This window comes from Tachysurus fulvidraco, chromosome 2, assembly GCF_022655615.1.
Source record: "Tachysurus fulvidraco isolate hzauxx_2018 chromosome 2, HZAU_PFXX_2.0, whole genome shotgun sequence".
Taxonomy (NCBI): Eukaryota; Metazoa; Chordata; class Actinopteri; order Siluriformes; family Bagridae; genus Tachysurus; species Tachysurus fulvidraco.
The window spans coordinates 27,896,997-27,923,930 of NC_062519.1; the positions used below are offsets into that span (position 1 = coordinate 27,896,997).

The 26,934-nt window shown below is 38.6% G+C and overlaps 1 protein-coding gene across 1 annotated transcript; it reads left to right on the top strand.

Moving 5' to 3' along the window:
* The first annotated feature begins 2,462 nt into the window (after nucleotides 1-2,462).
* LOC113657743 (guanine nucleotide-binding protein subunit alpha-11-like) lies at nucleotides 2,463-26,609 on the top strand. The gene is made up of 7 exons (XM_027169754.2): nucleotides 2,463-3,654; nucleotides 15,722-15,906; nucleotides 16,923-17,077; nucleotides 17,580-17,708; nucleotides 20,995-21,124; nucleotides 21,486-21,639; nucleotides 22,513-26,609. The coding sequence occupies exons 1-7, from the start codon at nucleotides 3,519-3,521 to the stop codon at nucleotides 22,701-22,703; spliced, it is 1,080 nt and encodes a 359-aa protein (XP_027025555.1). The 5' UTR covers nucleotides 2,463-3,518; the 3' UTR covers nucleotides 22,704-26,609.
* Nucleotides 26,610-26,934: the final 325 nt, after the last annotated feature.

Sequence of the window (26,934 nt, forward strand, 5' to 3'; positions counted from 1 at the left end):
GGCACTTTATGTATCTAGGACTACTTACTAAGTCCTTAGCTCTGTCATTGTTGTATGTAGCACCAGGGTCCTGTAGAAACGTTGTCTCATTTCACTGTGTACTGCAAAATATATATATGGTTGAAATATGTTATATATGGTTGAAATGACAATAAAAGCTTCTTGACTTGACTTTATAGCTTTAGCTATCCTGTTCAAATGATCTCTGTAACAGTGTTATTGTGTAGAGGTGTGTATTGTTTGCCCAGCAGGGGGCCCACCACACCCCTCCCTTTTCCCATCACCATGCTCACCAGGAGCTAAACACAAAGTCATAATACCGTACATACAGAAACCTATTGCCAGTGTATGGCGAGAAAGGGTTAAGCTGAGAATAGAGAAGCAGTAGAGAACCCAGTGTAGAGCCCAGTATGAGCTTTTTTCAGCTGACCTAGTATACCTACCCCTGTGTGATATAGACCAGAAGCAACATGAACTTATTTCATATGAAATGTTGCAAAACATATGAGGGGTGGGGTTAGTGTTCACAAAAGTTTATATGACTTTGAGCTAAATCTAAACATTACCCTCGTCTGTTCTAATGTGTAAATGCTCACTTGGTTCAGAAATTAAAACTCGTTTATGACAGTCATTGTTTTCACAGCTGTTTTTATGTAGACTGGTTTGCCATTTGATATATAGCCAAAACAATTGTAAGGGTTGTTTATCATGTTTATTTAAAGCACTTAAAATGTTACTTCTAAAAAAGTAAACCCTAACTAAAATGCATACACCATGCTGCAGCTACTTAAAATGAAGTTTACAATTTTTATAATGATAAATATTAAATTCATAATCAGTCACCTGTGCTGATGTGTGTGTACACAGTAAAGCTCCAATGCTGGATTGAACAGTCATAACTCAACACTTGGCATTTTGCCATGTATGTCAGAATAGGATACTGACTGTACTTAGGCATGATTAAACACATTAAGCAGGCAAGTTTAACTCCTTATACTCCAAGGACCTTATGATGGGGCCATATTTGCATTCCTCCCCAAAAATTAACTACATACCTATTGATCATAGTTTTCATGTAGTTACAGAATGTAATATTTTAACATAAATAAAGTTTAAACTAAATATGATTAGATAACTAAGGACTTTGTTGAACTGTAATTATTTAGTGGAGGGCTTCTGATTTTTCACTGTTGACTTTTTTTTTTTGTTAGACTGGTTGTTGAGGTGCCAGTGTGGTCTGTGTGTGCACAGTTTGAAACTACACTGACAGTGAAGATCTTGCTGTGTCTATCACTGTGTATGGAATATTTGACTTCGTGTATAAAGATAACGAGGAAGGCAAAATTAACTTTTTAATAAACATACACATTCATATGGTGAATTCATTAGCAATCTATAGAGATGCATTGGTGTCTTTTGTAAACACATTGACTGGTATATGGCACTCCTTTTCTTTCCAACATTATGGAAGTCAGTCTTTTGTCCCCACAAGCAAAACCAGTTTATCAAGCTTATCACGGTAGAGCTCAGCAAAATCTCCAGTGCTGAACTAACATCAACAATGTTCATTTAAGTCCAGCTGGACACTAAACGTTCTTACATGGCATTTTGATACATATTTGATCAAATATGTGTGGTGGTTAAGGTGTTGGCTACAAATCAGAAGGTTGTGAGTTTGAATCCCAAGTCCACCAAGCTGCTACTTTTGGGCCCCTGAGCAAGGCCCTTAACCCTCAGTTGCTGTATAAAAATGAGATAATGTAAGTCGCCCTGGATATAAGGGCGTCTGGTAAATGCTGTAAATGTGTGTGTGAGACAGTGAGATACTTCAGAGAACATATACTAAAGGTTACTGTATGGTTAATGTAACATTAATGACCCATGGGAATGATCTCAGATAATTTGACTTAATTATATATCGGATATAATGCGAAGGTTTTTAATTGCAATATTCAGAAACATCCAATCGAAAACCATAAACATTTGAATGCAATTGTAGTTATTGACTTTCAGTAATGAAATTATACATTCACTGAACATCCAATTAAGTAAACAAATAAATAATGAAAAAAAGAATAATGTTAATAATGAATAAAATTGCACAAACTGATGATAAAATGTATCGGACATAATTGTATCTAAATCACACACACACACACACACACACACACACACACACACACACACACACACACCCCTCAGGTGGATCCACCCATGTTTACCATTTTGTGGGACATTGACAAACTAAGGGGCGTCGCCCGTCCACTCAGACAGCGAACTCCGCGGTAAGCCACGCCCCTCGGGCCTTTCTCGCTTTCTCCACCAAACTTTATTCAACCGAGAGCCCGCCTTCACTCGACCTCTTTCTCCTGATTGGCTTTTCTCGTTTGTCAATCACCAATCATTTCCAGAGTTCTTGGTAATGTGCAGTTCATAAGCTATAGAGAGCAAAAGGGGCTGATGCGCGATGAGCTTGAAATAATTCGCGTATTAAACCGAAAACCCCGGTGACTTTTAGGTTTAGTATAAAGTATATATTTAACCCGGGAAAGAAACGAGTGATGCTTTTAGGTACAAATAGGAATCTCCAGCTAGTTAGTTAGCGTAAATACTTTTTTTTTTTTTTTAGCTTGCTGGCTTCGGGGGGGTTTAGGTGTGTTAGCAGCGCTGCAAAGCAACCGTTCGCTAACGTGAACTTATCCCGTTTAATCAACCCGGATTCGGATGCACACACCACCGACTGGCGCTGTAATGGTTCTCATCCTGTCGCTGTTAGCCGTTTATGTGCTAGTTTGTTAGCTAGCTAGCGTGTTGATTAGCTGATGGACGGTTCTGTGGGCGCTCTGTGCGACTACTCTGGCGTTGTTTGGTTTCGGTACTGGGGCGGTTAGCTAAGCTAAGCTAGTTAGCAGAAATCCAGTACGAATGTCTCGGCAGGCAGGCAGCTTTGTCCCGTAGTCACCGGGACAACTCGCACTGGTAGTCAGCAGCATATCAAGGAGCGAAGGAGTGTCTGTGGTACAAGTCGATTCCATCTTTAGTAGGTAGCAAGACGTGTTAATTAGACATCTGGTCTCAGTTAGCATCTAGACACACTGTTAACGTTAGCGTTCATGCTAACTAACCCAGATTCGAGTGCTGTTGCTGTGTATTAATAGCTAGTATTAATCTGCTTTTCTGGTCTATATTCTGTAAAAAAAGATCGAAACATTCAGGCCCTAAATCCTTCCTAGCTCTTCTGTTTACCCGTTTTATCTGGCAGGCTAGTCAGCAGGTCAATCTATTATTATTATTATTATTATTGTTATTATTATTGTTAGTATTGTTTTTTGTATTTATATATATAAATCGAACGGCCTACGCGATGTGCATCATTTTCAGCAGCTAACATAATTTCTCGCCGTGTTTGTTGCTGCATCGAAACGCTAAAAACAAACAAAAACAAGGCAACCACCTGCTAGCAGCAGCCTTCGTGCTTCTCTGAGAAGAGTCGGGTCTTTTTCTGAACCACTGCGGCGATGACGCTGGAGTCGATGATGGCCTGCTGCTTGAGTGAGGAGGCCAAGGAGTCGAAGAGGATCAACGCCGAGATCGATAAACAGCTTCGCCGAGACAAGCGAGACGCAAGGAGGGAGCTCAAACTTCTCCTTCTGGGTATGTGAGGTTTTAAAAACAACTATAAGCAGTGAGAGATAAAGCTGCTGAAATGCCTTAACATGGCTGTGCGCCTTGCTGCTAGCATATATACAAGCTCCATAATCTATCATTCGCGTTACTTTTGGAGACATTTTGTTGCAGTAAGCAAACCATTGTTGATTGCATCGAGATGATGATGATTCAATAAATTGCCGTGACAGCTTGTATCGTACCAGCAGATAGTAACCAGGTCATGTAAAGAGACTGGGAATTGTTCTGTTTGCCATTTAGGAATGGATCTATTGCTCTTGAATCATATGGACTTTGAACAGCTGAGACAGAGAATATTTTTAAATAAAGCCATGGTTTGTTAAAAGAGCACACAAACCACCATCTAATGCCTGGTGATGCTCCTACCAGATTAGTCATGAGAGGTAACGTATTGTTTAACTGTAATGTTTTATTTCTGAACACTATCTCTGTAAGATCTGACTTTTTTCACGGTCAGTTGAGAAATTAAGAAATGCGTGTTCATATTGCAAAAATAGTATGGTTCCTCATGAAGTAAAATATTAAAATGAGTTATTTTTGATTCAGACAGCACACAAGGGTCAGAACACAGTAAATATGTGCTTAGTTGCTAGTTGACACCACTTAAAGTTTTAATAAAATTGGAAAATCAAAACCTGCTCAATAGCGTTGCAACTGAGAAGCGTAATCTGTATCATTGTGAAATTGCAAATTCAAATCCCACCAAAGCCACGGCCATCTGTGGTTTGAAGCCAGTAGAGAAAAACTGGCCTTGCTCTGTCAATCACAGCAACACTAGGCATGTATCCAGAAGAGGGTTGAAAGCTTGAATTATGCTGCCGTGTATTGCAGCATGAACAGCAGTTTGGTAAAAACTAGGTAGTGGGCCTCATGTCTCACAGTAAATACAAGTTAGCTATCACCCTCCCAAGCTGGTAGTTGGTGTATGATCCTAGAGAGCTGTCAGATGGGTGGCAATTGGTGAGAACATGGGGTGGAAAGAAAGTCATGGGGTTGCTTTGCTGATTCCTCTAGATTTCTAGACCTCAATTGGAAAAAAAAACATGGATGTATAACAATTATTCCCAGACGTTGAATTGTTTAACGATTACACTTGCACCAGGAATTGTTTTGATGAAAATGACTTAAAACCCAAACACCACAAAAAGCTGACCAGCTCAAATAACTGTTGGATTATCTTCTTATAAGCTGAGGTTTTAAACAAATTGTGCAGTTTAGGATAGATATAAACAGTTAATTTATAGTCTGCAGTTGGAAAGAATTTGATCATCTGGAAAGATAGTTGAAAATCTTTGCTAGTAAACATAGCTGCTGTGTAATGCATGGTAGGTGAAAGTTAGCTACGCATGTGGAGGTTTTGCTATAAATTATATTTCAAGGTCACTATCCAGGTTTTGATTAGTTGCAGATCAGTCATTAGCTAATGAGTGACATGTACAATGTTTGGTATTTCATGAATTACGGTACAAACATATTGAATGCATGGTAAATTGTGTACATTTATATCTCTATATTTGAAACCATCTCCTGTGTTGCCTGAATTCAGTTGGGGAAAAGTTTGATGTGCAAGAGTTATATATTGGATGATTTGCAGTGGTGAATGTTGTGGCTGTGATTCTGGAGGTCACTCCCCTTGTTTTACATAACATTAACATTTCTTTTCCAATAAAATAGTTACCCCTTTATTCACAACCCAATAACTGCAATCTTGGTTGTGCTCATAGATATTTAGGAATGCTGTCATGAATACATGTGAAGGTTAATAGCTAAAAATCAAGTAGACCGAAGTTAATCAGTGAGGTTGCCATGTGATGTGGCTCCATGGACTTTTACATTGTTCCTCTGAGTTTGCACTGAAGAATGTAGAAACGATGCACCTAATTAGATCAGAGACTTAATCTGAATCTCGGGTTGAACATCAGCATTGTAGGACGTGTAACAAGATCAGTAACGTATCCCAAATCCAGACTTCCTTCTTAAGAAGTGCACACTTAAAGGGCACACTTGTATTTGATTTAGTCACCTATTACTACTGATTGTTTTGAAGTGGTTCATTGTCACACATTTGTCTCGCTATCGCTCTTTCTAATAGTAAAGTTTTGAAGTTTTGTTGATAGATGTGTACAAATAGTAGCATGCATGTGTAGTATAATCTGTAGTTCAGCACATGGTCATGAGCCTGGTCTTGTGCTATGGCGTTAAAAGCATCAATAAAAGCCCTGGCCTTGTGCAGCCTGGGTGCTCAGTAAGTCCATAGCCAGCCACAGAAAACACAAGTAGCTTTTATGAGGTCTTTTGGAAGGGAAAAGAAAGAAAATATGCATTAAGGAAACAAGGCAGGATGCTTTTGACCACTCAGCAACAGTTATTCACCCCGGTCTTCATTCAGGCTTTCGTGAAGGTCCAGGATGTGGTATGTTCCCTGGAAGTGAGGGCTATTATTGCAATTGGTAGTTCACTATGTAAAATCCATTACACACCATTCACTTGTCTTCATCAAGGGCCAGGGCATACTGCTGAGCTGGAATACTAAAGCTTGTGGGTAGTCGTGTCGTCTATCTAAAAACAATTAAAAATATATATATTTTTATTTTTTTCTTAAATTTTAGTGATCTGTTAACAAATGCCCCCCAAAACTTGTAAAGTCAGCAAATTTTATCTTTACAAAGTGCTCCTCATGCTCCATCATGGGCTAGTGCAATACTCTCGCAGGAACACTCTAGATTGACAGGGTATAGTGAGTACTACCCTTCCCACCAAGAGAGCATGGCCATTTTGGTTCCTGGACACACACAGCTGTGACATCATTAGGTTTCAACCTCACAATCTCTTGACGATTGGGTGAACACTCTACTGTTGCCCCATTCAGAGGCCCTCTGAGCTTGTGTGTATATTATGTGCTCTGGGAGACCTTTTTTCACTACAGTTGTACAGTTGAGTCTCGGTTCAGTACCAGCTGTCAGTTTATTGCATTGTGTGATTCTCCAACAAATCTGATCCCAGGTCTATCCGTATCTCTATCTGGCCAAGAATGTTTGTCAATTAAATGTCTTAAAGCATTAAAGTTATTTAATATAAATTGGTGTATTCCTATGTAGGCCAGAAAGTGAATAAATCTGTTTAGAATTTATTTAAATCACAGATTAGATATATAAAATCAGTCTTAATAGATGAGATTACTTCACTGTGGGTAAATAAATGGCTTTAACACAAAGCCCACCTCACTCCATGTAATCAGACCATGCTAGCCAAACTGTGACAGAAAAAGGTAAAGAAAGTAGCTCACTCGTCATAATGCTATTTTCAGGTTAACCTTGACCTCAATGTCAAACTAGTCTATGTAATCAGTAGGCCTCATACAGACTATAATGGTATGCCAACAAAGAAATTATGATAATAGAAAATTTTCATACAGAAGTGTAGTCGTCGTCTCAAAGACACACGCACACCCCAAACAGTAGGCTTAACAATAATTTGGTGTGTTAAATTGACAGAATGCTAGTCCAAAAAAAAAAGGCCTGGCTCGACTGAGTGGGTGGGGACAGCCCCTTAGGCCCACTCACCGTGACAGGCCAGGTGAAGAATTTGACTTTCAGTGGTGAAATTCTGCCCTGTTATTAATTTAATGCTGTGCATTACAAGACTCCCCCTTAAAACACCAACTGAAGGCGGAAAAGGGCTGTGAGCTCCTGCATTTTTTTTAAAATTAGAATCATGGTTTGGATGTTACATGAGTTTCAACTTTGTTTTTTTTATCTTAGGCTCTTAACACATTGACCATAACCAGGGAGAGGTCTTACATTTTATTTTCTGGATTCTGGGCTGCTTGGGACATTTGGTATGCTGTTTGAGATCCAGGACGGATCCCTGGTCCTTTTGAGAATGCAGTTAGGGGCTCACTTTCACTGAACTGTGGTGTGCTTTGCATCAGGTTTGTAAACTATCTGCTCTTGATGCTGCTTGCAGAGTATTGTGTACTTTTCCTGAAAGCCTTACTAATGTATACAAGCTTGCCTTCATAGGACTGGAATGCTGTAATTAGCTCACCTTCCTCGTACGAGTGGATGTACGTGTTGTGATGGCAGTCATGGCACACTTCCTTAGATTACAATGATTTCGTGTTTGCAGGCATTCCTGCAAGGTATCATGAATCTAAAAAAATAACTTGCATGTTGGTGCAGCAAGAAAACAATAAAAAAAAAAAATCTCTTTTTCTATAAACCAAAGCAATGGATGGAAAAGTTGAGAAGGAGCTTTTCTACATGATGCAAACCAGCAATTGAACCCGTCCACTAAAAAAGCCTTGAATTGGTCTTTAGGCCGAGTGTAAAGTTCCAGGGCTTCGTTTCGTCCTGGAAATCCTGTTCTCAAAGTGTGTTCTGTGATAACGAAATGTTTAAAAGCTTGGTTAAGATGTTGTAAACAAACATTTAAAGACTCTAATCCTAAGATTGTGTGCATATCATTTATTTACTAAATGCCATTGCTGAGCAGTTAATACAACTAAATAATGCTACATCAGAGTGAACTCTAGAACACTAGAATTTCTGTAAAACCAAGTCTGACGCTGAATGTATATTCTCCTCCCATGTGTCTGGAGCTCTGTAATGGTCATTAAACTGCAGTCATGTACATCTGAGAACTATAGAAATTACAGATCTATTTACAGAGAAGAGCACAGAGAGATGAATGTAGTCATACTTACTATAACAGCATACTGTAAAACGTATGTTCCAAATCTCTAGTTGTATCATGTACAGATCAGTATGTGCTAAAGAAGTTTGTTTTAAATACACTTGTGAAGAGACTAGCAAAAGGAGAACAATGTTATTTTACCCTCTGTACTAGGAAAAGGAGAACAGCAGATACATTTCTAAAAGCTTTCTTCATTTACACCTGCTGACTTGTAGTCAGGGTGTGATTCTGTGCGTTTTATGTCATGAGTGTCAGCTGTCAATGGTGTGGTCAGTGACACTGACTCTGTTGCATCAGATGCCTCTCAGTGATGAACCTGCATCTCAGATGCTTTTCTTACTTATAGAAATATGGTGTATGACGATGGAGCACCATTCTCTGTCTGAGATGACAAGATGCTCAAGTATTGAATTAAGTTAAAGGCAAAAGATTCATCTGGAAGTTTGTCACATTCCTGAACATTTGTGAAATTCCTCCATTTTCTTCAAGTTTAATTTTCTTTAAAGGTTTGAAGAGGTAAATGTGTACCGGAAAACGTTCAGTGCACCAATCACATGTGCTTCCTGATAACATCCTTGCACCATATCTTATAGCTCTCCCCAGGGGGTGGAACTGTGAACAAACACAAGACTAGTAAAGGAATAACTGAAATGAGAATTTTTTCTGGTTGATGTGCATAACTCCAAAGGGCATGTAAAAACATTCTGAAAACCTGTTTTTGATTTAAGGGTACTTGAACACTTGAACAACCTTTACCCAAGTACCAATTTATATAATCACGTTTCACCTACCACATTTTTGTAGATGGAAATGCTTTTAAGTGCTTTTCCACGATCCCCCTGTGTGGTTTTCTTCCTTCCAAAAGCAGCAGTAACAACAATTTGTGATTGTATGTGATTAGTGAGCTCATCTGTCACGAGTGCAGTGTGTGGAATCAGCGGGGTTATATATCTGGTGTTTGGACTTGGTAACATTAGTCTCTGAATGATGGCGCTTTAATGGATCATCAGGAAGTGCTTTGTCAGTGTGGTCCTGTGTTGTCAGTTTGACTTATTGAGAGCCTTGCAGCTGTTTTCATACTTCTATGAAGGAGCCTTAAAATTTTCAATATCTACATTCATGTTTGTTCCTTCTGATTTTTCAGCCATCTGCCTGTTGAGAGCGATTGCATCCGGTTTCATCTGAACGTAATGAGTTTATAGCTTAGGCTGCCAGTTGCGTGTATTTGATTCAAGTTCATGTTTGATTTGCTGTTCTATTCTCTTGTTCTTACTGTGTGTTTTGTGTGAATGTGTGCGCTCTTGTGCAGCGAGGGAGGCTAGGCTGTGAGAACGAGGCCGAGCTCTGTGTGCGAGAGGCAGAAAGTGTGTTGGCGTCCTCCACAGCCGCTCCCCATATCAGCCCACACTACTGCTGCACACATGAACGCACACTGTTGCTGTGTCACATGATGCTCATGAAGTGAAAGTAGGGAGCTGAGGGTTGGTTTTACACTTCCTAAAAGCTAGTTATTTAACGTGGTATTCTCCAGTTAGCAGAATTATGCAGGTGACTAGCTTTTTTTTTTTTGACTTGTCCATTGCTTTCTGCAGAAAAGTATCTGTATCTAGTGTACTGCATCTAATACCTACTGGGTTATGAACCATCAGTGACTCAACTGTGGTAGTACCTGTGTGCTGCACAGATACACAATGAATACGATAAGCTGTGTTGTTTTTTTTTTGGCACACACAACCTGGCTCAAATTATTCTCATGCAACAGATGATCAAAGCCTGTTCTACACACTATTCTTGCTGGGAACTTTTCTTTTTTCATATATTTTTTTTTTAATTTGGTCAGACATTTCAGTGTTTAGCCATTTCCATTAAAGATTAGCAATACTATATTTAGGTTAGGTCTGTGGTTATGGATTGCTGTTTTCCTTTAAGTGTTTAAACCACTGAAGCTAATGGTCTCATAGTCATGTTGGTGATCCTAAAATGGCATTTCTAAAGCACTTCTTGTTGGTTGATGGGCATTTCTCTATGTTCATATATTTATTTGTAATATCAGATGGGGCGCGGGTAAATACTATGTTTTGGAAAAGTGGCTGAAGTTCATTCTGATGCATTCAGAAATTAATTTGTTACATTTTTATTTTTAAAGAAAAGTTAATTAATCTAAATTGCATAAATCACAATATATAAATAATCATAAATATTGCCAGTATATTAAGGAAAGAAAATCAAGAGGAAGGATAATTTTATTTGTATTTATTTATGTATGTATGTATGTTAATTATTGTTTAATTTTGTTTAAACTTCTTTTTTTTGTCTTTCAATAACATTTATTGTTGCAATTTTTCAAATTCACATTTCCTACTGACCTGGAATCTAGAAGGAAAAAAAAAATCTTCACCTTACAATTATACTAATGGCTCCCATTCACTACAAAAGCTCACTCCATATGCAATGATAGTGTCCCTTCAGTGTTCGCTATTATGCCTATAAATTGACATGCAGTTTAAAACCATAAAAACTCTTCCCTCATGATTTCCCTTATGAAACCAGTTGTTTGTCAGAGATAAGCCTACATCCTGCACAGAGGCTTGGATCATTTCTGGTATATAAATGTTGTTTAAGTCTATTTTCCCATTGCTTACAGTAGCTTGCTGTTGGCCTGCACCTAGTGAAGGTGAATTGCTATAATACCCCATTGATGGATTAAAAAATAAGTTGGTTAATTTATTGAGTTCCCAATTACATGGCAAAACATTGGCCTTATATGTTAGAGATTTTATGTCTAACCAATTCAGAACTTTCCAGCGCTCTTATTTAACCTAGGGTATGTGAATATTTTTGTCATTTCTCTAAGTACAGGTTGTGTGCTTTAAATTGCAGTATCAGTGATCATTAAAAATAGGTTGCATGTCTATAGGTATTCACAAGCATTGAGTGTCCTTGCCTCTACGTCTGGGATATCTAGGTCAAACTCCACCTCTTACCTTGTCACCATTTTGAATAGCTTCCATTTCTTATTTTCTGCACAATTACTTGACAATAATGCTACTGAGTTACAAAGTTATGTGGTTTGTTCATTGCTTTATCTGTGTCATAGTACTTGTACAACCAATTGGATAAAAAAAAGCTATGGGTTTTGACTGAATGGGAACCACAATAGGTCTTCCTATTGCCTAGTCCATTGCAAGGCAAGGAATGTTGAGAATGCTCACCAAATTAGAGCAGTGCACCACACACAGATGGGGCATCTTATTATGGGGCTGGTATCTTGCCATGTTCCTGTTTTCCTTCCAACAGGCCCCACAATTAAATTCTCATGCAATTTTCCTTCATGTTCATGCTATCCATTCATAGTCAGAACCTCAGGTGCCCATGGGACCAGTGGAAGTGCGCTGGCTGGATTTTGTACTGTCAATCACACTGTTGTCCCAGGCAACGAGAAGCCTGGCTGCTATGGTGAGAGTTGGCAAAGCACAAGAAGGCAAAATAAATTATATCAGCTTTTTCTTCAGCTCACAGTTGTCTGAAACAGCTGTGGACTGGCTTAAGCGGATGACTTTAGCTCAGGCGCTCTACCTGTGAAGGTCTAATAAGAAATAACAACTATCTTCATATTAATGTTACTTTTTGAGGTTTGCTGTAAAAACTAAAATGGTAAAAATCCCCAGTTTTGTTTTTTTTTAACGTAAGTATTTCACATGGCCCTGCAAGGCTAAATGTTAAATTAACCTTGACTTCAATGACCGCATTCCTGTTCATTGGAAATGGAGGTTTATTTTCCCTGCACCATTGTTTCCTAAGCATTTGATCCATGTTTAGACTTTCAGTTGCACTAGATTGATTTGCTACACAGATGTAGAGAAGGACATTGAGCAGCGAACAACAGCAGCCTGCCTCGATCACGTTTTATATTTAGGTACAAAATGCATATACTTTAATATATTCCCTTGGAAGCAGCAATAATCCCAAGTAACACAAATATTCAATGCTTATTGAGTTTTTTCTTCTTCTCCTAAACATGCTTCTATTTGTGGTCAATTCCTGTTATTTGCCGTGCACAGGGGGTGTGCTGTACTGCTGTTGGCCTACTCTTTGAAATCCAGTTTAGTGTGCACTAAATGCTTTAAAGGGTTACCATGACGACCATGGCTGCACAGGGACTGTGTGTTGTGGTGAGTGTCGCCCAGTTTCTCTCACGTTGTGTACCCACCACTGAGGAAATATGAAAGTATGCTGAAGTGAGATTAGAATTACTCCATGCTATGATGCTTCGTAAAGGGCAGTTCCATGCTGTATCTGTGATACTGTGAGTGAGTCAGGTTTTTGTGTGTGGTGTTCTGCATCTTTCAAGATGCTTTCTGCTGGTCACAACTCTCATAGAAATATTGATTATTGGGAAGCTTCTGCCTGCGGTCCAGCCTACACAGCATGACCTGTTTGGGATGAACATCGGCAGTGTTTGATAATTTGTCCTTACTCTGAGATTCAGTGACTGTTCACTCGCTGCCAGAACACCTAGCAAAAAGCTCAAGTCTTTAATCTGCATTCAACACAGTTTGACTGCACATGTGCACCGCTAGACTTTATTGCAAGGGTAAACACCGATGGATTATTCCTAGAGAAAACACTGCGGTGCACATTATACAGGGTGCAGACTTATTCCTGTTTAATGGCAAAACTGTGCACACGGTAACTATAACTTTTGTTTTGCTTGTATGCTTCTATTGCTAGCATAATAACAAGCTTATCTCTTTAGGCAGATAGTAAATGTAGTTGGGATAAAATACATGATATCAATTCTAAAGTTTATGGATGTTTAAACATCTTATAAAATTTTATTTTGATACTGCATTTTATTACAGTATCCATCCATCATTAAACATTTATTGGAAGCAGTGGAGTTTCACTGATAAACATTTACAGCATTTAGCAGACACAAAATATACTAGGCTCAAGGATGTGCTTATTTATATTGAATTAATTAAAAAAACATCTGCAATTTAACTTTTTGTAAAAGTTTTTCTACATTTTAATATCTTGCCATTTTATGAACCACAATTAAAATTGCCTGGTTTCCTTCACCCGAACTTTTGAATTTGATTGATGTATATACACTGTACACACACACACACACACACACAATGTACTTGGCCGAATGAGTTGCATTCTGTAGGCACCGATTCCTTTAAATATAATGTTCTTAAGTGTATGTATGGGGTGTGTGTGTGTAATTTATTGTATGTACAGTATATATATTTTTTTTATAATTACAAAGTTTTACTGCATTGCCAAACAGTAGTAATGGCAAACAAACATTGCAGCAGACTCAAACTTTTTGTGAAGTTTATCTAAAGATGCATATCGGCTTACTGCAGAAAAAAGTTTAGGGGTGGAGTACGGAAACGTTCTAAGTTAGCTCCTCCCAATTAGAGTGGGCTAGATCAGGTTTGACTCCACTCCATGGACTTTTTTCTTCTGCAGCATGGGGTACTTTGCCTGATGGGCTGATTTGCCTGATGGGAATTTTCACACACAAGTCCCTAGAGTTCACATGAAAATAAATAAAAACCTCCAATGTGTGGAACTTTTGGATAGGACAGTTTTGTTGATGAACGGCATCAGAGGAGAATAGCCACAATGGTTTGAGTTGATAAGGTTTGCAGTTCCTCTTATCACACTGCGATGAACAGAAAAGCATCTCAAAATGAGCATCACGGCTTGATGCAGATGGCCTTCAGTAGCAGACGGACACATCAGGTTCCACTCGCGTCATCCAAAAACAGGAGTCTACATTTGGCACAGGCTCGAGGAAATGGCTAAAGACTGGAAGAAGCTTACAGTAGCTATAAGACTACAAAGACATTTTTACCTATCCACAAAATAATTCTAAAACCAGGCAAATAAATGAACACTGAAAAAACACAATGCTGGCACAAGTGGTCAGTTACTACATGTTAAAAAAAACAACCTTGATTTTTCCTGATGATTTTGTGGATTCAAAATGTGCTGAAGTGGCCAATTTGGAGAGTCCTCTTCAAACCTCTCTGTCCTCTCCTATACACAATCGTTAAATCAATCTTGAAACAGTTAATGGTGAGAGTCTAAAACGTCAAGAAATCCACCGTGTAAAAGTATCACTGCAAAAAGACTTTCTAAAATGGTAAAAATTTGTCAGGCAAATTTATTTATTTTTTTCTGTGATCAATCATCTCCACCTCTGAATAATTCTGGTACAAAAATAAAGGTAATGTTAGTGCTACAGACGTGTCAGAATAAGTCAAATACATCGTGCAGTTGCTGAGTTCTACTCATTTTAAATTGGGTGTCTTTTTCTAGCAAAAGTCTCAAAAAGAGGTCTCGTTATAAACAGGTTAATGGAAGGCTAAGTATAAACTCAGTTTCATTGTGGACGGCTTATAATTCAAGTATATAAGTCTTGTGGAAATGTAATATTTTTAGCCCATTTATGTGATTATTTACTCCATCTTCAGCGAGTTCAGGTCATCAAGTCCATATGCAATTTCGACAGGAAATTAAGGTAGACTGAGCTAAGTAGTGGAAGATAAGGACTGGATGTTGACACTGATGACTGTACATATTCTTGGATTTGTCTGTTGCTGGTCACCACATGGCTCTATATAGGAGTCTAAGGTTATGTAACCTAGCTGTTTAATGGGTTTGCCTGATCAGCTTCTTCTGCCAGCTGTGTGAGAAACCGTATGAGAGAGGGGCAGACGATGAGGTCACTGTGGAGTACAGCTTGACAACCTGTTTTTTTCCCTCTTATTTTAGTCGTCTCATTTATCACAACAGTACTTACACTTGCTTCCTTTGAAATGTGGAACGTGCTGTTTTAAAGGACCCCTGACATTGCAGATCACCTTAATGTTTTCGTAGGTCATATGACCTTTTGGCTTGGAAATCACTTTCTGCCTTTCAGTATTGTCAGGTTAGTTGTCTTGAAAGGATTGGTGATACCGTCTATTGAAAATACAATACAATGATATATTTTGATGCCTGTCAGAAGAAATATGCATGTCCGTATCTGTACAAGCTAATGCTGATAGGCTGGTGTTCTTCTGACTTTTTCTTTGCTTCATTACTCATAATGAAAAATATGCTCATTTTGCCCCTTTGCTACAGTAGAAACTGTAATTGTAGATTTTTTTTTTTTATCTCATTCCATGCTGATGGCTTGCACCGTATATATTACCCAATGTTCCTTTGTTCTCATAATTGTAATAATACTGTTAAAATATATTTTGCATATAGAATGGCGTTAAACCTTGTTTTTTTTTCTTTCTTTTTTGCTTGTCCCCCCCTCTTTTTTCTCCTCCAGGTACTGGTGAGAGTGGCAAGAGCACCTTCATCAAACAGATGCGCATCATTCATGGCTCGGGCTACACTGACGAGGACAAGCGCAGCTACACCAAGCTTGTCTACCAGAACATATTCACCTCCATGCAGGCCATGATCCGTGCCATGGACCACCTCAAGATAATGTACAAGTATGAACAGAACAAGGTGCGGACCTGCAAAGACCGTCCCACACAAATGTTACTAGTGTAATAATGAGTTAATTATGTGATGTTGTCCCTTACCATGATACTTATAATATTTATTAAATGCCAGAATAACCATAATCTATTGCTACATTTGTCTAGTGTTCAATATATAATTTATTTTTAAACAACACCACTTCAACCATGTAGTGTTATTAAGCTTTAGCTGGAAAGCAATATAATGATCATTTATAAGCACCTTTGATAATAGGATATGATCTATACATCCATGCAGCCTCTAGTTTGTGAATATTTTATTCAAAATAACTTTTCACCCCATCATCGGGGATAATAAATCCAGACAACGCCACAGCCATCCTTTACCAGGAATACAAGCTAGTGGAAAAAATGTGGACTGAGTGGGAGGCATGACATCTGCGTTCATTTCTCTGTTCACTTGCCCTGTGTCATGGCACAAGCTGCAGTTCATTAAACCTCATATGTTTCAGAAATAAAATGCCTTAACCATATTCAATTAGATAGTTAAACCATTTGAATCTTAAGCTACATGCCAGTCAATATAAACTAGTTATGTAAAACTAGGTATGTAGTCTTGATTTCTGTAATTATGAAGGCCAACATTCATGATCATAATTAAGATGTGATTTAATAATAGACATAAACCCTGAGCTGTTGAAGCAAACAGCCATTTAATTGGTCCTCGGATGTTGCCGTAAAAGAGCATGAATTTGCTTAAGCGTGAATGTTAAGTTGTGTCTCAGTGACTTTCCAGTGTAGAGATACTGTAATGTGATCTTGTTCCATGAAATCCCAGTGTTAGTATAATTTGTAAAGTATTTTTGGAATTATTACAATTATAAAATATTACCCTAACCCTTACCCTAACTGAGAAGATCATTATTGCATGCCCTAACCCATGGTTATCACCTGGAATGTGAGAATCTTTTGAGACTATTTTCTTCTTTAGAACGTTGTTCCCAGATAGAAATGTGTACAGTATTTGCTGTTTATCCACAGGCCAATGCTCTCCTGGTGAGGGAGGTGGATGTGGAGAAGGTGTGCTCTTTCGACCAGCCCTACATCAATGCAATAAAGATGCTGTGGGCTGACCCGGGGATCCAGGAGTCCTACGATCGCAGGAGAGAGTATCAGCTGTCTGACTCCACCAAATAGTGAGTGTGTCTGTGCTCACCAGAGACAATTCTGTTTAGTGTTGTAGTGATGTATCTAATATTTGATTTTGAAATGTATAATTGATGGGAAGACTTGCCTCCTTATGCATGGGATGTTTTTCTTCAGACAAGTGCATGTATTTGTTTAACATCTCAAGTGGTGCACTCTCTTGGTCTGAGCCCTTTTGCAGTCTCTGTTATTAGCACTGATTTAGGTCTTAATGCCCCAGAATCCATTTCATTATTTTTAAAACCTAGAATCGATAAATGTCAGTGGAATGCCATCAGTACTAATTGAGAAAAGGTGGAAGGCAGATGAAGGGCGGAGAAGGTCTACTCCCATCCCAGATTTGCAGGATCCTACCCTCTGTCCTGTCTTGTTGCTGAGAAGGCCTGGTCCACTCACTCTCATTCGGGATTTTATGATCTGCACTGATGCCTCAATTTTTTTGCTTGCTTTGCTTTTCTTTAATTGTCTTTTCTTTTATCTTTAAATATCTAGCTATCTAAGTGATCTGGATCGTATCGCAGAACAATCCTACTTACCAACCCAACAAGATGTCCTTAGGGTCCGTGTTCCAACTACAGGGATCATCGAATACCCTTTTGACTTGCAAAGCATCATTTTCAGGTACAAAACAGTCACAGGAAGTATTCTTTTTACTAATTTACTATATTTTCTCCTGTCATATGTTTAGGCATGTTTGTTTGCTGGCATTTACTGTGTAATAAATGATTTTTAGTACATGTCATGCACATAAGTTACCTTTTAGTGATTAAACTTCTGAGCTCCATGTCTGACATGCACATCATTTATTTCACTTGTGGACTACCTATTTAAATCTTAAAGCATGGGTGTCCAAAGTATGGTCCAAGTGCCAAATACAGCCTGTATCTTCTCTATTAAAATGCACTATATCGCCAGAGGTTTTGGGATATTCCTCCAAATCATTGCATTCAGGTGTATAAAATCAAGCACCTAGGCATGTAGACTGCTTCTACCAGCGTTTGTGAAAGATTGGGTCTCACTCAGGAGCTCAGTGAATTATGGAGCTAAAGTCAATTTGCAACTAAAGGATGTTCTTGGATGTAAATAAATAAATAAATAGCCTGTCAGTTCTCAGACTATACACTGCACACTGCATCAAATTGGTCTGCATGGCTCTTCTACAAAAAGAGTTTCTAAGGATGATGCACAAGAAAGTCTGCAGTTAGTTGAAGACAAGCAGACTAAGGACATGGATTAGTGAAACCATGTCCTGTGGTCTGATGATACTAAGATAAACTTGATAAACTTCAGATGGTGTCAAGCATGTGTGGTGGCAACCAGGCACTGGGAAGCTACAGTTCATTGAGGGAACCATGAATGCCAACATGTACTGTGACAGACTGGAGCAGAGCATGATCTCCTCCTTTCAGAGACTGGGCCGCAGGGCAGTATTCAAAAATGATAATGACCCCAAACACACCTACAAGATGACCACTGCCTTACTAAAGAAGCTGAGGGTAAAGGTGATGGACTGGACAAGCATGTCTCCAGACCTAAACCCTATTGGGCATCTGTGGGTCATCCTCAAACGGAAGGTGGAGGAGCATAAGGTCTCTAAACGTCCACCAGCTCCGTTATGTCACCATGGAGGAGTGGAAGAGCACACTATTGACACTTTGGGCCCAATTTGGACATTTTGACTTTTGTGGCCAGCTGTTTAGACATAATTCGCTGTCTCCTCAAAGCACACAGCTATTAGACACTGTTATGCAAACTGTACACTAACTACTTTACATTGTAGCACAGTGTCATATATATATATATATATATACACACACACACACACGCATACAGTATCTCACAGAAGTGAGTACACCCCTCCCATTTTTGTAAATATTTTATTATATTGTGTGTATGTTACAAGCGATACACTGTAAGCATACACATAATCATTGGCAGCAGAGTGATGCTAAAATTCATGCAGATACAAGTCAAGAGCTCCTGTGTTGTGGCATGGTTGTTGTGCCAGACGAGCTGGTTTGAGTATATCAGAAACTGCTGACCTCTTGGGATTTTCACACACAACAGAAGGTGTACAGCTTTATCTAAAATGGGTGCCACGAAGAACCTTTTGAAAATATTTTATAACGTCGGAATGATCCTACCTACAATCCTAACAGTTGGAATGTCAAGTATGATCCCGTCTTAACTAGGCCATGGAATGCAGCAGAGCAGGATTTGCAAGGATCACTAGCATTAAGCTAATGCGTTTGCTTTGTCAAATGCTGTCGTTATGTAGAGGTGTTCTGATAAGGACTGCAGCTTTGTGATGGGTGCAGCAGCCCTCTGCACACTCTTATCCTCCAGCTATAAGAGGAGGGAGAGAGAGAGAAAGGATGCCACTGAACAGGAGTCATTACGAAAGCAAGCAGATCGACAGGAAGCCAGTGTGTTGAGCCCGCCTACGCGGGCCGGTGCTAGAAATAGCTCCGCTCCCAAAGAGGTTGGACTCGAGAGGTTCCTTTTCATCTCGGTATGCTCGCAGAATGAACGTTATTCACTGCAGAAATCCTTATTAAGATGAGTGAGAAAATATTGAGGCTTTTCCTCAATCTAGGCAATAACAGGCTGTGTAAAACTAAAGGTCTACAGGAAACTATTTTTTATTTTTTTTTAGAAGCTTTGATGTTATTATATGGGAAATGATCTGAAAGAGTTCAAACCCTCTAATGGTTCCACCTTACTATTCCAAAATGCCTCAGAGGTATAATTGCTTCAGACATGGATGAAATTGTCTATCTCCCAAAGCTTCCTCTACTTGGGAGCACTTATCTTTGTAAGTAGGTCAGACGGTCATCCAAGCTGCTGGAAAAGAGGTTGGTTGATGTGAGGGAGCTTTTATTTTAGGCTAATGCTCCTAGAGGAGCCATTTATCAGTCTGTATGCCTGGCCACCAGGGACACTGCTAGAGAGACTGAGGGGTTTTCACAACGAATCTGATTTTGGGTCCGTTGCAATTTGCTAAATATATATTGCATTGAATGAGCAATTGGACACTGGATTGCTCAAATTGTTTGGTCAGAATTCTGATAATTTAATTTAGTCTTTTGATGTTCCATAGTTTTGTTAGAATGAATTCTGTTTTAGTAGCTAAATGTTAGTTAGGACCATTAGATGTATATTGGACCATTTGTAGGTTTCCCTGGCTACCACATGTCTATGCCCTTTTTATTTTCTCTCTCTTCACACTTATTCATTTATCACCCCAAGGTTTGTCTATGATCTTACTTGGCTTTTTCTTGGCTCACACCTTGCTCCCAAATTGGCATATTAAGTCCTTCCTTCCAGCATGTTGTACTATCTGTTGTGTGCTGTTTGCTGCCAGAATAACAGAATGTCACATCTAGGTCTGCAACAACAACACAATCATGAAAATACACATGATGCATTGATCAACGGATTTTACATTCCATTTTCTCAACTTGCACACTGTAAATGTTTAATGTGAGTTTTGTCTCTTCAAAAGAACATCCTGTTTTCAGTTCACTTTGTAGCCTGTGGTTCAATACCAAAAAGTTGATTCTCTAGTTTCAGGCTTTGGAAATTAAGTCAGTTTTACACACTGAAAATGATTTGCCATGGCAAACATGGCAAGTCAAATGAATATAGTATTGGAGTGATTATTAGTGAAAGGGTATTGACCTTTTTTTGAATTATCACTAGTCCACTAACACTTGGACATGTTACCAAAAAGTGTACAGAACCAGTAAATATGTTCAGTATGCCATGATCTCACATTAGTGATTTGATAAAAGCACTTGACAATATTCTCATGCCTTGTCATAGATGACAGATTGCAATTTGAGGATGCCATTCTCTGCATTAACATCTTGCTCTCTTTCTTTTGGTCTGTTTCTATTCATCTCAGGATGGTGGATGTGGGGGGCCAGCGTTCGGAGCGCAGGAAGTGGATCCACTGCTTTGAGAATGTGACCTCCATCATGTTCCTTGTTGCCCTTAGCGAGTATGACCAGGTTCTGGTGGAGTCAGACAATGAGGTGAGCCCCCCCCCCCACCCCCCCACCCCAATCGAGCAAAAAAAAAAAAACAACAACTTTGTGAATTAGCTTGATTTTTCATAAAGTATGTGGTTACCTTAAAATCTTTCAAAGCAAAAATCATTCAGTTGTAAACTGCTAATATTCAAGATCAGAAATCAACAAGTATTAGTAATATTTGTACATCAGTGCTGGTGAATTCTTGATTCTGATCATTTTTATCATTTTTCCCCACAGTTCAGCACCCATAACCAGTCTTATGTGCTGGGAGTTTAAAAAAAACACATCCATTCTTATGTTTCTGACCCAAAAGTATTGTCTCTTGTTTAATGTGGTGTTTTTGTTTTGTTTTTTAATCCAGAACCGAATGGAAGAGAGCAAAGCCCTTTTCCGGACAATAATCACCTACCCCTGGTTCCAAAACTCCTCCGTCATTCTGTTTCTCAATAAAAAGGACCTGTTGGAGGAAAAGATCATGTACTCTCACCTGGTTGACTACTTTCCAGAGTTTGATGGTAAATTTGCCTGGTTTATAAGAGAAAAAAATGCATCCATCCAAATCAGCATTTTAGCTTTGAGTGGAAAACAGAGACACCAAGTGGTGAAGATGTGGATTACAACTTCTAGTTAATAATAGAATACATCCACCCCCTTCCCATTGGGCCTTATCCTTTGTGTCTGTGATTCCCCAAAAATGTAGACTGGCTTTCTCCTTCTGAGCCCTTCTTTTACTACAGCAAACTGTGTTTCTCTGCACAGTGGATGCACTGCACTGAAAATCCTTTGCCTGTAATCCTTTACTGTAAACATGTTACTTTTATACCACTTATGCCACTCCTAACTTTGTGATACACAAAGGCTATCAAACGCACAAAAGAACAGGGCATTGCTGACCAATAAATTTTTGGCTTAGCTGCAATGCCTGCTGCTGTATGTTAGATAATTTCAGTGAACTGCCTTTATTCACGGCAGCTCTTTCTTTCTATGTAAAAAATTATAAACCTGAGAGTGACTACGAGAAAAGGAAATCTTTTTTTCTTTCCTTTTTATTTTAGATTTTAGGTGTGTGTATACTTATGTATAATACATGCACACGTCAAAAGAGATGGTGGAATAAAGATATGCAAAGACAAAACCATAATATTTTTAGACTATGAAATTTCCAAAATATAAGAGCTAATTAGACAAGATGTATTAAGGGACCAAACACTTAATGAGGCTGTCAGTGACTAGAAAAATACATGGTCTTTAATATAGAAAGTAATTTGATATTTTTCTTACAGATGAGCAATTATCCTTCAGAGCTGTAAGGCTGAATAATTGCTGCCCTAAAACTCTTTTTGTAAATCAGAATGAAAAGTGTAGCAACCAGATCTCTCTTCTTCCAGGTCCACAGAGAGACGCCCCTGCAGGACGCGAGTTCATCCTGAAGATGTTTGTGGAGCTAAACCCCGACAGTGACAAGATCATCTACTCGCACTTCACCTGCGCCACGGACACCGAGAACATCCGCTTCGTCTTCGCCGCCGTCAAAGACACCATCCTGCAGCTGAACCTCAAAGAGTACAACCTGGTGTGAGGGAGAGAGGAGTGAGACAGAGGGACACCTGCAGCCCATGCACAACATGATTTTTAATGTATCCTACATACATCCACGCTCATAACATAATCAAGATTTAGACTGACACAGCTCTGCTCTTTTCAGGCACAGATGTTTTTGTTTGTTCTTTTATTTGACCAGTTTTTTTTTTTTTTTTTTGGTTTGTTTTGGTTCTGGCGGTGTTATCAGTTGTTGCAGGCAGTGTCTTGCCTTATCCCATCAGCTGATAACTCCACTGCTTTTCCCTCCTGATTGCCTCTCTAATGAGAGCGCTAGGGCACTTAGTCTGTGTGTGGTGGTGTCAAAAGGGGCACGGTAGCTGGGTTGCAGCAGAGATGCTGCAGTGAAGTTGCTCCAGCTGAGTGAGAATTGATGTAAGAACCTCATCAGAGGAGACCCTGACCTTGATCTTAGGAGAAAAATGGTCTGTCTTGAGGCATAACTGCAACTCCATGTGAAACGCTAAGCTATTGGCTCAGGCAACATTCTAGCAGAGCATTGAGTGCAGGTTTTTTTTGTTTTTTTTTCTCCTTGCATGCCTCTCTAAGGCTAAACCTCACCTTGCATCATTGAATGTAACTTGGTTTGATTGACATCTGACAGGATGTTAAGACATTTCATGCCAAATGGCGGAGACCGTGTGCATTTGATTTTTGTATATTAGGAATAATTTAAACATTTCTCGCAGCCCTACTGCTGTAGTAACGAAAAGGTTATTCGTGAGTTATGTGAAAATAGATTCCCTCCAAATTAATGGGGTAGATCAGTATGTGTCGTCACCTTGCCATGATTTCATATGTAGTTTTAGAGATCCTGTATTAACAAAGACAGTATAACTCTGTGGGTTTTCTCCTCCATCTGTACCATTTGCCAAATTTATATTTAGCTACTTTGAAGTTGATTTGTTTGCTACATGTTTTTGCCAGTATTGGTTGCCTACTTGGTACAGTTGAAGGGATTAAAAAAAGTATCTATAATGATGTATTTAGAAATTTGCAAAACAAATTGTATTTTCTGTATGTTTACATGCATTGTTAAAAATCATTAGTTTCAGTATAACCCAGGTGTTTTTTTGCCACATAGTATCTATTATTATTTCGACAATGTGATATGGTTACTAAATACTGTTGTTATGGAGTGTGTAATGCTTTACTTCATGGTGAAATTTAAGATCATTTCAATTGATGGCGTTTTTGTGGCAACAGTTTGAAGTAAACTCTAAAAGCAGTACAATTTCATAGTGTTCAAACTGCTGGTTCCATGAAGAACATTTCTTTGGCCAACTTTGTTCTACACAAGCGTACTGTACAAAAGTGAAATCAATCTTTTCTATTTATGTAATTTATGGACCAGATATATAAATAATGTTAATAGGACTTGTTTCCCCTCCAATGATTGTTTGAGATGAAAGGGGAGGAGTCCATACTGCTGTAAAATCTATAGGCTAATGATCTACTTTTCTTTCAGTATTTTGTACATGCTTGTCACTTTTTTTCTTTTTCTTTTTTTTTTTTAAGATGCTTGACAATGGAAAGCTGAGTTGCCATTTCAAAGATGCGCTTTATGCAAATAGGAAAAGTAAGAATTCATTAGTGGTTGAATTCTTTGTAGGCTGTCAGTTGTAACCCGAAAGGTTCCGCTCGATATCAATTTTAGTACCAGGTCCTAGTTATTGCTTGATGACTGTCTGAATTTCATAGCCGTTGTGGTAAGATGATTGATTTAGATTTTTTCTTTTTTCTTTTCTTTTCTTGCAATGTAATTCAGGTGAGTTTTCATACTTTCATTATAAGGGCTAATTATGGGTGACATTGACAGGCTGCAAGAATGCTTTTGAGTCTAAAACAGCAATAGGTGCAATGAAGCATGTAGCTGAATCGGGGTGACGTTGTGTTCGCGTACGGATGATAGGATGATTATCGTCTCTGCAGATTTAGCTTTCAAAGTGTGCCAGGGATACACCTGACAAATCATATGTTTGACTCCAATAGCTCTAGGTAATTCTAGGCTTCAGAGAAAAGTTCTTTCGCTTGCCCAACACCACCCCCAATCCTGCTTAGTTGCAGAGTGTGTGGTTTAGGATGGACTGCAGATTGAAATGTGGGTTTAGAGCAAATGAGTTCAAGTGAAGAGGAACATGCTAAACCATTCCATTTTTTTTTATTTTTTTACTTTTTGTTACAAGCATGTGGCATATTTATGCAATTTTTGGTTTGGTACAACAACAGAATTCCGATCTCTGCCTGAACTCTGCATCGTGCTTGGGGCCTTGTTAGGACAGGCACGTTTTTTCATGGCAGCGCCTCTCGTTGATAGTTGTATAGTAAAGATGTATGTGCCATTAGCAATGGTAAAACATCTCTCTTTGTATTATATTCCCTTCACCATCCGTGGTCTGTGTGTTTTTTGGTATTTGTTGTTAACAGAACACGCAGAGGTTGTGCAGTTTGAGAACAGGATCAGTCCGAATTTTGTTAGTGCCACAGAAATCACACTGCTAATTTTTTTTAATTTCACCTGTATTCAAGAAACCTTTCTAGTCTTTCGCTTCAGTGTTGCACTGCACATGCTTTTTTCCCCCTAGACTGCAAGCCATGTCTGCGTGAGACTTGCATTTAGATCTTGAAGGTTAACGATGACTCCTTTCACATGCTTTGGCACGTGGATAGGTGGTGGATACAGGTGCCAGGCCACTGCTGCTGTAACGTTTGCTGTTTTTTTCTTCTTTTTTTTTTTCTTTTTCTTTTAACTTTCTTAATGTGCAGTTTCGGTAAGATTAAACGTTTAGCGCACTCAAACTCTAACTTTTATGTGTATGGGCCATATTTAGCCATGCATCTCTGATTATATGAAATGATGAAATGTACTTTTTCTTCTTTATATTGATACGGACGCTAAGGTTTGACTTCATTGTACAGAAGCTGCATACACTAGATCCTGGCATTTCTCACTAACAGGAAACACTACGGATATTGTAGTTCGGAAGATCTTGCAAAAACAGACTTTCTACCACATGTAAGCATTACTATTTCTTGATGTCCAAAAGGCAGTGGAGACGTTTTAATTGCTGAGTTCTCAATGTTGAGTTTTTGTTCTCCCTGGGTCAGTGCACTAAACCTGCTTAGCACTAATGGCTGCCGTTTATCTGTTTGGTCAAGCACATTCCTGGTACTTGGAGATGTGAACACTAATTAACGGAATGTATGCTTTTGCTTGAGGTCCATACTGATGTGATGGATACAGGAAATATGAAGCTAACTTTTTTTTTTCTTTTTTATTAATAATTTACCTGTATGTAGGACCACTTCATAGAAATGATTCTTCTTCTTTTTCTTTTTGTTGCTTTTTTTTTTTTTTTGGATAACAGGTTAAAAATTTGGTGTATAAAATCAAAGTAATGTTTTTTGTTTGTTTAGCTTTTTTTAAGCATACCAAATGTAAATGATGTACTATAATGTGTGCCAATCCCCTTTCTTTGTAGAGGCAGACTTTTAACAAGTGCCAATATTGTGTAAAACCATTAAAAAAAGGACTTGGTCAATGTATTTTATGGTCCTGTTTTTAAAACAAACACCAAGTATGTGATTAATTTAAACGGATAAAGGACACTTCTATTGCATATTTAAGGTTAAAGATGCTAAACTTCTGTTTACTAAAAGTCCATTTTAAATGCATGTGTGTTTGATTTGCTGGGGTTGGGTGGGTGAGCGGGAGAAAGGGGCCTAAATCTTGCTCATTTACAGTGTTTTAGCCATAATTCTCTTTTCTATGGTTCATTTCAGCCACTGTTGCCTGAAGCTCATTCAAACATGGAAACAATTTTCATAACCTTCTCCTTAAAAGAAAAACTATCTGTTTTAAATTGGAATAAACTTTGTTCCTATACATGGTGTGATTTGTCAACTTCATTTAATCTGTTTTTGTTTAAATTTTACTGCTACAAATAATGCATTCAGAGGCATGTAGCCATTTTTATATGGTGAAACTTTCTTTCCTACGACCTGTGATTGAGCCACTTTTGTGACGAAAACATTGACGTATCTTTCCAAAGATCCCCTGCCCATTTTGTACAAACTGGATATAAACTATGAATCTCAGCCAAAGAAAACACTTTCTCCAATTTTGAGTCACCGAAGTATCTAAAGCCAAAGATTTTACTTTAGCTGCATTCTAGTTACCATCTTTTTACTTTACATTGTTGACCGAGACC

Bases quoted from the DNA above. Each gene is read 5' to 3' on its own strand.
- LOC113657743 (XM_027169754.2), top strand. From the start codon at position 3,519: ATGACGCTGGAGTCGATGATGGCCTGCTGCTTGAGTGAGGAGGCCAAG. The intron at 17,078-17,579 runs GTGAGTGTGTCT...TTAAATATCTAG, and splicing joins CTGTCTGACTCCACCAAATA to CTATCTAAGTGATCTGGATC. The intron at 21,640-22,512 runs GTAAATTTGCCT...CTCTTCTTCCAG, and splicing joins CTACTTTCCAGAGTTTGATG to GTCCACAGAGAGACGCCCCT.